The 13,057-nt window shown below is 39.5% G+C and overlaps 1 protein-coding gene across 1 annotated transcript; it reads right to left on the reverse strand.

Moving 5' to 3' along the window:
- Nucleotides 1–5,299: 5,299 nt before the first annotated feature.
- On the reverse strand, nucleotides 5,300–5,929 carry LOC116464643 (histone H3.Y-like). The gene is made up of 2 exons (XM_032147905.1): nucleotides 5,891–5,929; nucleotides 5,300–5,770 (listed from the first exon to the last, which is right to left on the reverse strand). The coding sequence occupies exons 1-2, from the start codon at nucleotides 5,927–5,929 to the stop codon at nucleotides 5,300–5,302; spliced, it is 510 nt and encodes a 169-aa protein (XP_032003796.1).
- Between the last annotated feature and the right edge of the window lie 7,128 nt (nucleotides 5,930–13,057).

Below are 13,057 nucleotides of genomic sequence, written 5' to 3' on the forward strand. Positions count from 1 at the left end.
TGCCTAGGCCAATGTCTAGAAGAGTTTTCCCGGGTTTTCTTCTAGAGTTTTTATTGTTTCAGGACCTAGATTTAAGTCTTGAATTCACCTTAAGTAAATTTTTGTGTATGATGAAAGATAGGGATCCAGTTTCCCTCTTCTGTGTGTGGCTATTCAATGTTCCCATCAGCTTTTATTCAATAGGGTGTTATTTCCCCAGTTGATGTTTCTGTATGCTTTGTCAAAATCAGTTGGATTTATTTTTGTTTTCTCTATTTTGTTTCATTGGTCTGTGGATCTACTTTTATGCCAGTACCACATTGTTTGGCATAGCCTTTTGGGATACTTTGAAGTCCGGTAATGTGATGCCTCCATATTTTTTCCTTTTCCTTAGGATGGCTTGGCTATCCTAGCTGTTTTTGGTTCCATATGAACTTTAGAATTTTTTTTCTAACTCTGCATAAAATGATGTTGTTATTTGGGAAGAAATGGCATCGAATCTGTAGTTTTCTTTGGGCTGCATGGTTTTTTGTTTTAACAATACTGGTTTTTCTAATCCACGGGCATGGAAAGTATTTCTGTTCGTTTGTACCGTCTATTACTTCTTTCAGCAGTGCCTTGTAGTTCTCCTTGTTGGGATCTTTTACCTTCTTTTTAAAGTATATTCCCATATACATATGTAGCTACTGTAAAAGGGATCGAGTTTTTTATTTAATTCTCATCTTGGTTGTTGTTGGTGTATAGCAAGCTGTTAATTTGTGTGCATGACTTTTGTAACCTGAGATTTTACTGAATTTACCTACAAGGTCTGGCTGTCTTTTGTAGGAGTGTTTAAGGTTTACTATGTATACCATCAGATCACCAGGCAATAGAGATAGTCTGACTTGTTTTTTCCAATGTTAATACCTTTTATTTCTTCCTCTTGCCCGATGGCTTTAGCTAAGAATTTTGTGCTCATTTTATAGAAAAGTTTTAGTTTTATGCAAAATTGGGCAAAAATTAGAGAGTTCCTCTATATCCTTCCCCCACATATGCATAGCCTCCCTCCGGTATCAACTCCCTATCCCAGATTGTATGTGAGTTACAATCATTGAACCTACATTGATCTATTATTATAACTCAATGTCTGTAGCTTACATTAGTGTTCACTACGTTTTTGTTGTACATTCTATGGGTTTGGACAGATGCATCATGACAGGCATCCACAACCATAGCATCCTATGAAATAGTTTCACTTCTCTAAAAATCTTTTGTCTCTAGCTTCTCTATTCCTTCTTTCAACACCAACCCCTTCCAACCATGGATCTCTGTATTTATTTATTGGTAAATCTTGTCTCCTGACATTTCATATTGTATATACTTATTGTGTACGACATGATGTATCATATACATTTTACAATGTCAAAATCTAGCTATTTTTTACACAGTTATTGTAGTTTTGTAAGAACACTTCCCATTCACTCTTAGCATTTTTCAAGAGCACGATATATTGTTAGGTGGAGTCACCATGCTGTAAAATGGATCTCTTGAATTTATTCCTCCCATGTGACTGAAATTTTGTATATTTTGACTGTTTCCTCAAATACTCCATCCCTGCCACCCCAACCCATGGTAACTACCATGCTACTGTCTACTTCTATAAGATCAACTTTTTTAGATTCTACATAAGATTGAGGTCAAGTAGTATTTGTCCTTCTATGCCATGCATATTTACATAGCATAACATAGCATAATGATCTCCAGGTTCATCTTTGTGTCCTTATTTTTTTAGGCTATTCCTTAAGTAGCCTTAAAATATAAGAACACATAGATGAACCTGGAGATGTATTTTGTTGTGTATACATATCACGTCTTCTTTATCCAGTCATCTTTTTTTGGACACTTATGTTGATTTTCTATGTTAGTTATAGCGCTGCAATAGACATGAGCATACAGATAGCTCTTCAGTATACTAATTTTATTTCCTCTGGATATATATTTAGCAGTATGGCATTGGTGGAACATATTGTAGCTCTATTTTTAGTTTTTGGAGGAACCGCCATACTAGTTTCTGTAGTGGTTGTACTAATTTGCATTCTCACCAACAGGGCAAGTGGTTTCCCTTTTCTTTACAGCTTCATCTACAATTGTTATTTCTTGACGTTTTCATAACAGTTGTTCTAATGGGTGTGACGCAATATTATATTTTGGTTGTAATTTGCATTTCTGTGATGGTTAGTGATGTGGAGCATTTTTCCATACACCCACTGGTCATACCTTTTTGTCTTTTTTTCATAAATGTCTCTTTAAGTCTTTTGGTTATTTTTATTTTTGATTTTTGTTTCCTTCCTATTGAGTTGTTTGAATTTCTTAGGTATTTTGGAAATTTATTCCGATCAGATATATGGTGTGCAAATATTTTGTTCCATTCTGCTGGTTGTCTCTTCACTCTGATGATTGTTTCCTTTGTTGTGCAGAAACTTGTTAGATGTAATTCCTTTTGTCGACTTTTGCTTTTGTTGTCTGTGTTTTGGGGTTATATCTAAAAGATCACTGGCCTAACCAGCGTTGGGGATGTTTTTCCCTACGTTTCTTGTAGTAGGGTCATAGTTGAGGGTCCTGCTCTAAAGTTTGAAAGAGATTTTAGTGTATTTTTGTATATGCTGAGAGAAAAGGGTGTAATTTGATTATTTTGCATGTGGATATCTAGTTTTCCTGTCACCATTGATTGAAAGGACAGTCATTTCTTCATTGTTGTTGTCACCTTTGTGTAAACTCAGTTGGCTGTACATGACTGGATTGACTTCTCTACTCTGTTCCAGTGGTCTAAGTGTCTGTTTTTAAGCCAGTGTTATTCTGCTTGGGTTACTATAATTTTATAGCATACTTTGAAGTGAGGAAAGCACCGATCTTTTTATTTTCTCCGCAGTTTGCCCTATGACTTCACTACTCAGAGAAATGTCAAAAGAGATGTTGATTTTTCACTTTTTTTTGAGACAGAGTTTCACTCTTGTTGCCCAGGCTGGTGTGCAATGGTGCGATCTTGGCTCGCCGCAACCTCCACCTCCTAGGTTCAAGCGATTCTCCTACCTCAGCCTCCTGAGTAGCTGGGATTATAGGCATGCGCCACCATGCCCAGCTAATTTTTTTTTTTTTTTTTTTTTTTTTTTTTTAGTAGAGACGGGGTTTCTCCATGTTGGCCAGGCTGGTCTTGAACTCCCGACCTCAGGTGATCCGCCTGCCTCGGCCTCCCAAAGTGCTGGGATTACTGGCATGAACCACCATGCCTGGCCAATTTTGCACTTTTTAAATTTTATACTTGTTGTTAGGGCAGAGCGATGATGACTAAGCTCCATCCATGCCACCATGAACACAGGAAGTTCATTTGATTTTTTACTATACATTTGTTCCCATTTTTCTTACATTCAGAGTAAGAATGAATTTGATGAATTATATGTCAGTGTAATTAGAAAAAGTGTTATATGTTAATGAAAATATTTAATGCTTAAATCTTATAATCGTAGGAATTTTCTCTTTAATTTTTGCATTTTAACACCATTATATAAAATTAAAATATGTGAGAATCTTACATACTATAAAATTACATGTCAGATGTATTTTTCTTTCTCAGAAGGACAAGAGAGAGATCAGTATATTACCTTAGCTATAAAAATAGTTTACAGTAAAACCGATTCTTCAGAGCTGAAGGCATGGAAATGAGTGCAGAGACTAGACAGTGTTTCTAGGGTCTGTTTTCTCTCTGAAGTTTTCCATGCAGCTTCTAGAATACTTTATCATTTTAATATTATCAAAGGGCCCCCCGACATAAAACAATCTTGGTAGCAATGTGAATAAAGTCATTTTAGACAACAACTTGGTGTGTAATTTTAATTTCATTCTTGCAAAAGTCAGAAAATTGTTCAGTGGATGACAAATGAAAATTCAATTTTCATTCATTCAAATTTCATGCATTCAAATCAATTCCAGTCTCCTGCTCAGGACACAGCCTTCTGGATAGACTACCATAAGGAAATAGTTTCTGGAGGCTTCACGTATTGAAATCAAGCAGCAAGCATAAAAGCTAAGACATTGCGACTCCAGGCTTCAGTATGAAAACACATGTCTCTTGGAAGAGGTTTTCTCTCTGAAAGTAGCTTCCTGTCCCCAGGACGCTTTGGACCCACACAACTTTTTTTCTTTCAGGTAGAAAGAAACAGAAAAACGTGTCTATATGCCCCCAGAAGCACAAATATTTAGTCAAAGCAATTACGAAAGAAGCCGCTGCCTTCATCTAGATGAGATCAATGAAACAGTTGGAGAAAGACGTTAAAATTGTAGGTCAATTCAGCCTAGACTAAAACACAGAAGATGCAGTGCACAGGAAGTCCTGTCATAAAACAGTGGATTCAGTCCTTTGTCCTTTAAGAACAGGCCTTTCTATCTAGACTGAGGCCCAGAAGCAGACAATTATTTTGTACTAGATGTTGAAGTGGCCCTTGGATTTTCATCTGTGAACAGCCTCCTTCCAATGCTTGGGCTGCAGCGGGGCATCTGATTCACCATCTCACGCACACCAAGGGCTGCCTCTACCACTTCCCTGAATAAGGCCCTGGTTATTCCAGTCATGGCCATAACCATGACTATGTTCTAGAATACTGACCTACCAGTGACGGACTGCATTAGAAACTTCTAATAAGTGTTTCTCTCTTTCCTACCCACAAACAGACCCACACTGGTTGTTCTGCCTCCTGTAATGTGAAGTGACTTGTGGATAGAGAGTCTGTTCACTTTTTAGAAAGTAGAGTTGGATGTATTTTCATAGCAAACTAGCAGGAACAGCCCAGGAGACAGGAAACATTGAAACCATGTGGCTGCATATAGAAAATTTCAAAGCGCGGGTCTCATCTACTATTTGATCAAGTGCGACAAATATCATCGAGTTTCCATCAAGAAGAAATGTATTTGATTTTAAATAGTCTAAATGAGGCATTCTCCAAACAAAAGAGCAAATGTATTGACAATTGATGTAGAGTTGAAGTGCTGAAACTTGCTCACTGAGACATTTCCACTCAACACTAACGCATTAGACCCTCAAGGCAGAATAAAAGTTTACGAATAAAAGCAAATAGAAACACAGTCACTACCTGTGATTTCTGCTTATGTTTCCACTCCCAATCATATTCTTAGCTACTTTTGGACCCCATGGGGGAAAAGAAACCAGAACGGAATAAAACTTCTAACATCAGAACTACCAGTAACTGAAAGAAGAGAAAACAAAAAACAAAAAACAAAACAGAAGCGAAGCCCTGTGGAGTGCAAGGTATCCCAGGAAAGTAAGCTCTTAAGTACCCGCTCCACGGAGGTGGTGGGCCAGCTGCATGTCTCTGGGCATAATTGTCACGTGCCTGGCATGGATGGCACACAGGTTGGTGTCTTCAAAGAGGCGCACCAGGTAGGCCTCACTGGGCTCCTGCAGGGCGCTAGTGGCTGCCCTCTGGAAGCGCAGGTCCGGACTGATGGCCTGGGTGATCTCGCGCACCAGGTGCTGGACGTGCAGCTTGCACAGGAGCAGCTGAGTGGACTTCTGGTACTTTCTGATTTTGCAGAGCGTCAGGGTGCCAGGCCTGTAGCCGTGGGGCTTCTTGATCCCTCCTGTAGGCGGCGCCCTCTTGCCAGCAGCTTTGGTGGCCAGGGACTTCCTGGGGGCCTCCCAGGTGGTGACTTTGCGGGTGTTCTGCTTGATGTCCGCTGTGGTTCGGGGCCGCGGCCTCTCCCCTGTCCTTGGGCTGAGCCTGACCAGCTGCAGGCGGCTCTGGCGTCAGGGAGCGAGGGCGGTGGGTTTGTGGACAGGATTCAGAGAGCCTGTGAGTTGAGATCCGTGCAGAAGACGCATCCTCATGCTTAGCCCCTTTCAATCCAGCCCTAGACTTACCTGCTTACAGGTCTGCAGGTCAGAGGTTAGCCTGCTCATTCACCCTGTGGGGTCCTGGGCTTCCGAGGTCTACACAACCGCAGTGGGAATCTTCCTGCAGCTAGTCTTGCTCTGTGGTCTCAACAAAGTTTAGAGTCTTATAATTTGCTGTGATGATTGCATTAGAGCCACCTGGCTAGCTTCCATTGCACTCATTGCTTCACGAGATTTTTAACCTAATGAGAATGAGCTGTCCCCATCCCACCCTACAAAGTAGCTGGTCAGGGCTGAGTGCTGTCCTGGGGGTAAGGGGATGACATGCCCAGGTGTCAGCTCAAAGGATCTCTGCATCATCCTGAGGTGGGAGGCAGGGCAAGGAGCACCAATGAGGTTCTCCCCCTCCCCCCCTCCCCCCCACAGTGAAAGCTTATCAAGTCTATGGGTTGTGCCACACCCAAGGGTGGTGTTACCTTCCATTGTATTTACGGGTTCACAGATTTGTAACCTAATCAAGGTATGAAAAACTAAGTTCATGGGTTCCTCCAACACTCAAAAGAGGGGAAGATATCTGGAGTATGCATTATGGGATGGATCATAGGTGGTGGTTGATAGGGTTTTGCTGTCACCACCCAAAATCTCATCTTGAATTGTAATCCCTGTAGTCCCCATACTCCCCATGTCAAGGGAGAGATCAGGTGGAGGTAACTGAATCATGGGGGCAGTTTCCCAGTTTCCCCATGCTGTTCTTGAGATAGTGAGTGGGTTCTCACAAGATCTAATGGTTTTATAAGGGACTCTTCCCTCTCACTCTTCACACTTCCCTCTCCTGCCGCCTTGTGAAGAAGGACGCGTTTGCTTCCCCTCCTGCCATGATTGTAAGTTTCCTGAGGCCTCCCCAGCCATTCAGAACAGTGAGTCAATTAAACCTCTTTTCTTTATAAATTATCCAGTCTTGGATATTTCTTTATAGCAGTGTGACAACAGACTAATACTGTGGTCATCCAGAATTCTGCCTGCAACAGAGATTCTGACAGTTCATATTTTATGATAATAATGGAAATATTTATAATAAAAGTATGTTTTAATAAAGTTGTATCTTAGGCAGTTGATGAGGCATGAAGTTGTTTTATCAGGTGCTCTGATGGTACATAGCACCAGGAAAGAGAATGTGAAAAATCTAAGTAGCCACTCCTCTAGCTGACATTTCTCTCTGGCAGGGATGTTCCTGGGGCATTATTCTCTGCTAAGAAACACATATTGGAAACTGCAGAGAGGCTCATGGGAAAGCGGAAGCTTTTCTGATAAAATGATCCTGTGTGAATATCACTGATGCTCTTCTTGGCTCCTCCTCAGTCTTGGACCTGGATGTGATGGCTGGGTTGAGCCATCTTTCCATTGCCCAGGATGGAAATGACAGAGAAGCCATCCCTGACCTTATTGAGCCATTTATGTGAGTTAACAGGTGATACCTCCAGATGGGTTCATGAGAACAAAATTCCTGTTTCAATCCATCTTACACTTTTCTGACACTTGTAGCAGAAAGCAACACTCATCCATATAATGCATGCCATTCACAGACAAGCAATTTTATGAGATCTATAGTAACAAAATAAGTAACACCATTACAATTTGTATGTATATTATGTCTTTTAATAATAATGATTTGATTGAAAAGAATGTATTATTAAAAATAAATCCCATGGCATTAGCTCCAAGTGCTTTGGTAGCAGGAGCTGTAATTTTTAATCAATATTTAATATCAAAGAATGTTTAGTTTTTATAAATAAATATATAGAAAGATAACTGAATATATCTACAGAGAGGGTGAGTATAGATAAATTGTTAGAAATAAGAGTAACTCAATATATATAATGGTGTAATGAGTGATAATGATTTGAGTGTTAGACAGAAGTTGATGAGTATTAAATTGTGTAGTCTAGAGGATTGAAATGTTATCACCAAGAAATGATAACTCTTCAAAATAATGCTGGAGAATCCAGAGAGATTAGATTCTGATTGTCAGTGAGTCAAAGGAAAGGCTGCCAATGACATATGCAATGGCCAACATTACGAGGGCCATAGGGTGGAGTATTGAGTTTAAAAGACATTAATACATCACAGAACAATTATTTTTGTTATTTGTTGTCCAGAATTCTTCCACAACAAACTGAAGGCACCAAATAGATATGAAAAACTCATTTAATATGGCCAAATATTTCTTACCTGTTTTTTTCCCCTGTAAGTTGATTCAAGTACAAAATTAATGAGGTCAAGATTGTATCTTAGATCCCTGGATAGCCTAGTTAATTTGCACAAAGAAAATTACATTTTATGACTATGGACTCTGTGACTAACTTTGTCAGGTCACTTATGAAATATGTGTCACTGATCACAAGTGCAATTAAGTAAAAGTACACAGATGTTTTAGAGAAAAATCTGCATCGTTACTAAGAAACTGAACAACTAAAAATACAGAATGGCAGAATGTAAGTGTATGTTATTCATTTTACAGCTTAGTGGTTTTGATAAATATTTCTAATTGCAGAATTCTTTATTCATATACTCGAATGCCCAGTGTGTAAAACAGAGAGTTGCACTGGTTGATGAGGGAAAAAAATTGGGGTCTGTAAACCAACATTGTAAGGATTCTTATGTCTTCCTACTTCACTAACTCATGTCCTTTCATCTACCGCCAAAACTACCCTCTGAAATAATTTTAAAAATGTGAGAATTAGGGCTCTGTGAGAAACTGTTGTCAAAGCACTGATGTGGCCAGACACTCTCATTTTAGAAATCAGGAAATGACAACTTGTCTGAGCTCACCCAGTCAGGCAGTGGCAAATATGGGACTTAAACTCAGGTAGTGGCATTCTTTCTGTATAGTGTAATTCAATAATTCACATTTATTTATCTCCTGCTTAACAGACTGAGTTGAGTTTTCCAGATTGATGAGTAGCTCTGCTCCACACTGTTATTTATTCAGGGATCCAGATTTGTTGCAATTCAATTATTCCATTGCTGTCTTGTCATCATTTTTGTGAGGAAAATTTGTCTGCAAAACACTCTAGTTGACACTGAGGAGAAGAGAGTCTGGGAGGGGACTGCCCATGGAATGTTGAGCTAGGTCTGAGAGTGGAACTTGGCTTAAGAGTGGACACATGGCTGAAGTTAACATCAAATGAGGCTGGACAGCCAGATGCCCAGAAGACAGAAAGACAGATTTTGATGAATAATTGGGAATATCTGTCATTGAACCCTATTAATTCCCATTATCTTCAGTTTTAATAATAAACTTACTAAATAGGTTTAAGAATTCTTCAGAGTTCTTTCACGTCAGTTTTCTCCTGTGTCTTAGCCCCTTTGCACTGCTATAACAAAATATCTTAGGCTGGGTAATTTATAATGAACAGAAATGTATTTCTTACTGTTCTGGAGCCTGGGAGTTCAAGATCAAGGTGCCAACAGTGGTGTCTGGTGAGGGCTACTCTCAGGTTTCAAAATGCCACCTTATGACTCTGTCCTCATATGGTGGAAGGAGGAAGGCCAAGAGTGGCCTGTGACCCTTTTGTAAGAATGCTAATTTGTTCATGAGGGTGGACCTCTCATGGCCTAATCACCAACCTAAAGGCCTTATCTCTTAATACCAACACAATGGGAATTAAGTGTCAACATGAATTTTGGAGAGCATGTAGTCAAATCACAGCATGAAAACCTAGTAAAGTTCAAAGAGCAGGAGGATACTTAAATCTTAAAAGTGAGTTTTAGGAAGTACGGCAATAAAGATCCTTTAAATCAAATGTTTGTCCAGCCTCTAACAATGGCAGCTCATTAGTAGAAACTATCTCTTTGGCCAGATTACAAAATCTTTCCTTTTTCTTTTTGTTTCTATTCCCTTACACATATTTTAGACCCTGTAGATTTTCTGATTCCCTTGGTAGAGGAAAGTGTAAGGTATTCTTGAACCAGAGTAGTATTCTGTTGGGGTTTTAGTTGATTTATTTTGGGGGCTTTTTTACTACTTGAATGTGTTATGACTGGCCAACACTTTCAACATAGTGAAAGGACATAAAATGGACATTAACATAAAAATAGCTTCAGACAGATTAGTTTTTGAATAATATGAAACTCACAGATGAAAATCAAATGTGAACACAAAGAAGAGAAGCAATTATTGAAGGCCACCGCTGCATCAGATGCGTCTGCCCTGACAGCATCATTCTTGTAGCTAACCACATTGCTAAAGCTAAGAAGCCCTTTACTCTTGGTGAAGAGTTGACCCTGCCTACTGCTAAGGACATTTGTTGTAAGCTTTTAGGAGACGCTGCAGTTCAAAAGGTGGTACATGTTCCTCTTTCAGCCAGAACCATAACTAAATGAATTGATAAAATAGAAGGTACTGAGACACCATTGTTAGAGAGGATTAATGAGTCACTGTGGTGTGCAATCCAGGTTGATGAGTCTACTGATATTGACAACAATGTAACAATTCTTGTTCGTTTGTTTGTTTTTGAGATAGAGTCTTGCTCTGTCACCCAGGCTGGAGTGTGCTTCCTGGGTTCAAGCAATTCTCCTGCCTCAGTCTCCCAAGTAGTTGGGATTACAGGCGCCCGCCACTGTGCCTGGCTAATTTTTGTATTTTTAGTAGAGACGGGGTTTCATCATTTTGGCCAGGCTGGTGTCGAACTCCTGACCTTGTGATCCACCTGCCTCAGCCTCCCAAAGTGCGGGGATTGCAGGCATGAGCCACTGCTCCTGGCCAACAATGCTTATTTTTGTGCAATATATTTTCAGAAGGATGTGCATGAGGAAATGTATGCACTTTTCTTGCCAACCAACACCACAGCTGCAGCACTAGTCAAGTGTTTGAATGATTACATATCAGGAGAACTTAATTGGTCATTTTGTGTTGGTATATGCATGGACAGAGTTGCCATGACTGGACAGCTTTCTGGTTTCACTACTTGGGTTAAAGAGGTTGCTTCTGAATGTGAGTCTATGCACCGTCTCATCCGTAGAGAAATGCTGACTAGCCAAAAAATGTCACCTGAACTTAACATCATTTTGCAGAATGTAATTAACATTATCAGCCACATTAAAGTGCATGTCCTTAACTTATATCTGTTCACTAAGCTCTGTGAAGAGTTGGATGTGGAGCATACCTGTCTTCTCTTATACATAGAACTGAGATGACTTTCTAAAGGTAGATCACTGGCCAGAGTTTTTGAGTCACGAGAGCTACTCCAGAGATTTCCTTTACAAAAAGTCACCCCCGGCAGCACATTTCAGTGACACAAAACTTGCTTACTCGTGTGACATATTCAACCTGCTCAACAAACTCAATCTGTCACTTCAGGGTAGAATGACAAATGTATTCAAATAGGCAGATAAAGTGGCTACATTCAAAGCCAAATTGGAATTATGAGGGTGGTGAGTGAATGTTGAGATTTTTTTTTTACATGTTTCAATCATTGGCAGGAATTTTGAAAGAGATTGAGCCAGAGCCTTCTTTTTCCCAGGTGGTACATGATTACCTACCTCAGGTTCCATCATTCTCAGTAAACTATCGCAAGGACAAAAAACCAAACACCGCATGTTCTCACTCATAGGTGGGAATTGAACAATGAGAACTCATGGACACAGGAAGGGGAACATCACACTCCGGGGACTGATGTGGGGGGGGGGGAGGGGGGAGGGACAGCATTAGGAGATATACCTAATGCTAAATGATGAGTTAATGGGTGCAGCAAACCAACATGGTACGTGGATACATATGTAACAAACCTGCACATTGTGCACATGTACCCTAAAACCTAAAGTATAATAAAAAAAAAAGATCTGCTTTTAAATCTTGACAATTGTAGCATGTATGTCAAAAAAAAAGAGTCCACCTTTCCTAAATAATGCTTAGTTTTCATTAAAATGTAAATCAGTCGGGTTCTATATATAGGGGATTATTTCATGTGACTTTTATTAACTTCAAATTTTATAATCACTTGGAACACTTTGGTTTCATGATCACATCAGAATTTATTTTTTTTTTATCCAGGAGTCAGCGCTTGGATCTGTAGGAATTTGTGATTTGGGGGATATAAAAAGTTAATTTTATGTAGTCACAGTGACTAGGTGCTTTTTCTGCTTTTTAGTAATCCTTTAAATTACAAGTAAAGGTCAAGTGACAGTAATGGAAAAGAATTTGTGTTAGGTGGCAATTTTTACTCTGTGAGAAAATATATTCATCATGTTAGGGAGAATTCAGTTGTTACTGTGCTGAGTGTCTTAGGGATTAAACTAGTAACTTGGCAACTGCTGTTACTAGTTAATAATTTCTATTGTTTTCATTTCTTGTTCGTTTATTTTCTCCCAATAATCAAGAAAAAATGCACACGCACACACACACACACACACACACACACACACACAGACACACACTGCCTTCACCATGAAAATCCCAAGCAAGTGAACCACATGTACATGGGAAACCTTGTCAACTAGAGCTCAGAAGATAGTGCTAAAAAACGGTTTCCAGGAACCAGTAGCTAGGAAACCAGGGCCACTTATTCTTGCCCTTAAACTTATGTGACGTTGGTCTCTTTCCTGGTCATCAGATGTGAATTTCTAATATTTTCTTTAATATTCTATTTTGATGCCTTGGCATAATGTATTTCAAATTGTTAAAAATATTTGCCTAAACTTCCCGAGTTCAAGTGCAGCCTACCTGGGTCCATGGCATTACCACTGGGTTTCATTGATGAGAATCCTCAGCATTGACTTCACGTTCCCCAGCTTCTCTTGCAGTGCTCAATTCTGAGCGTGCTCCCCCGCCACTGCTTAGTCCGCCCTTCAGATCTCTCACCTTAATGGCTGTAATAAACTCGTAGCTGGTCTAGGAATCTTAATTTTAATTCTTATATTCATCCAAACCATACTTAGTTTTTCTCTAAAAACTCAGCTTGGAGAGGTTGGATCTCCACAATGCTGTTCAATGCTTCTGCATAAAGTAAAACTTGTAAGTTATTCTATGAACTCCTGGATGTGGCCTTAACATATTTTTGCCACATTTTAAACTATGTTTCTGTGCAGCTATCTTTGAGTACATCTATTTCTCAGCTTTTTCTAAAGTGATCAGATGGGACTTCATGGATGCATGCCTTTCACTTCATTGCTGGGCCATTAGCTTCATCTTTAAAC

The sequence above is a fragment of the Hylobates moloch genome, unplaced genomic scaffold, assembly GCF_009828535.3.
Source record: "Hylobates moloch isolate HMO894 unplaced genomic scaffold, HMol_V3 SCAFFOLD_1179, whole genome shotgun sequence".
NCBI lineage: Eukaryota > Metazoa > Chordata > Mammalia > Primates > Hylobatidae > Hylobates > Hylobates moloch.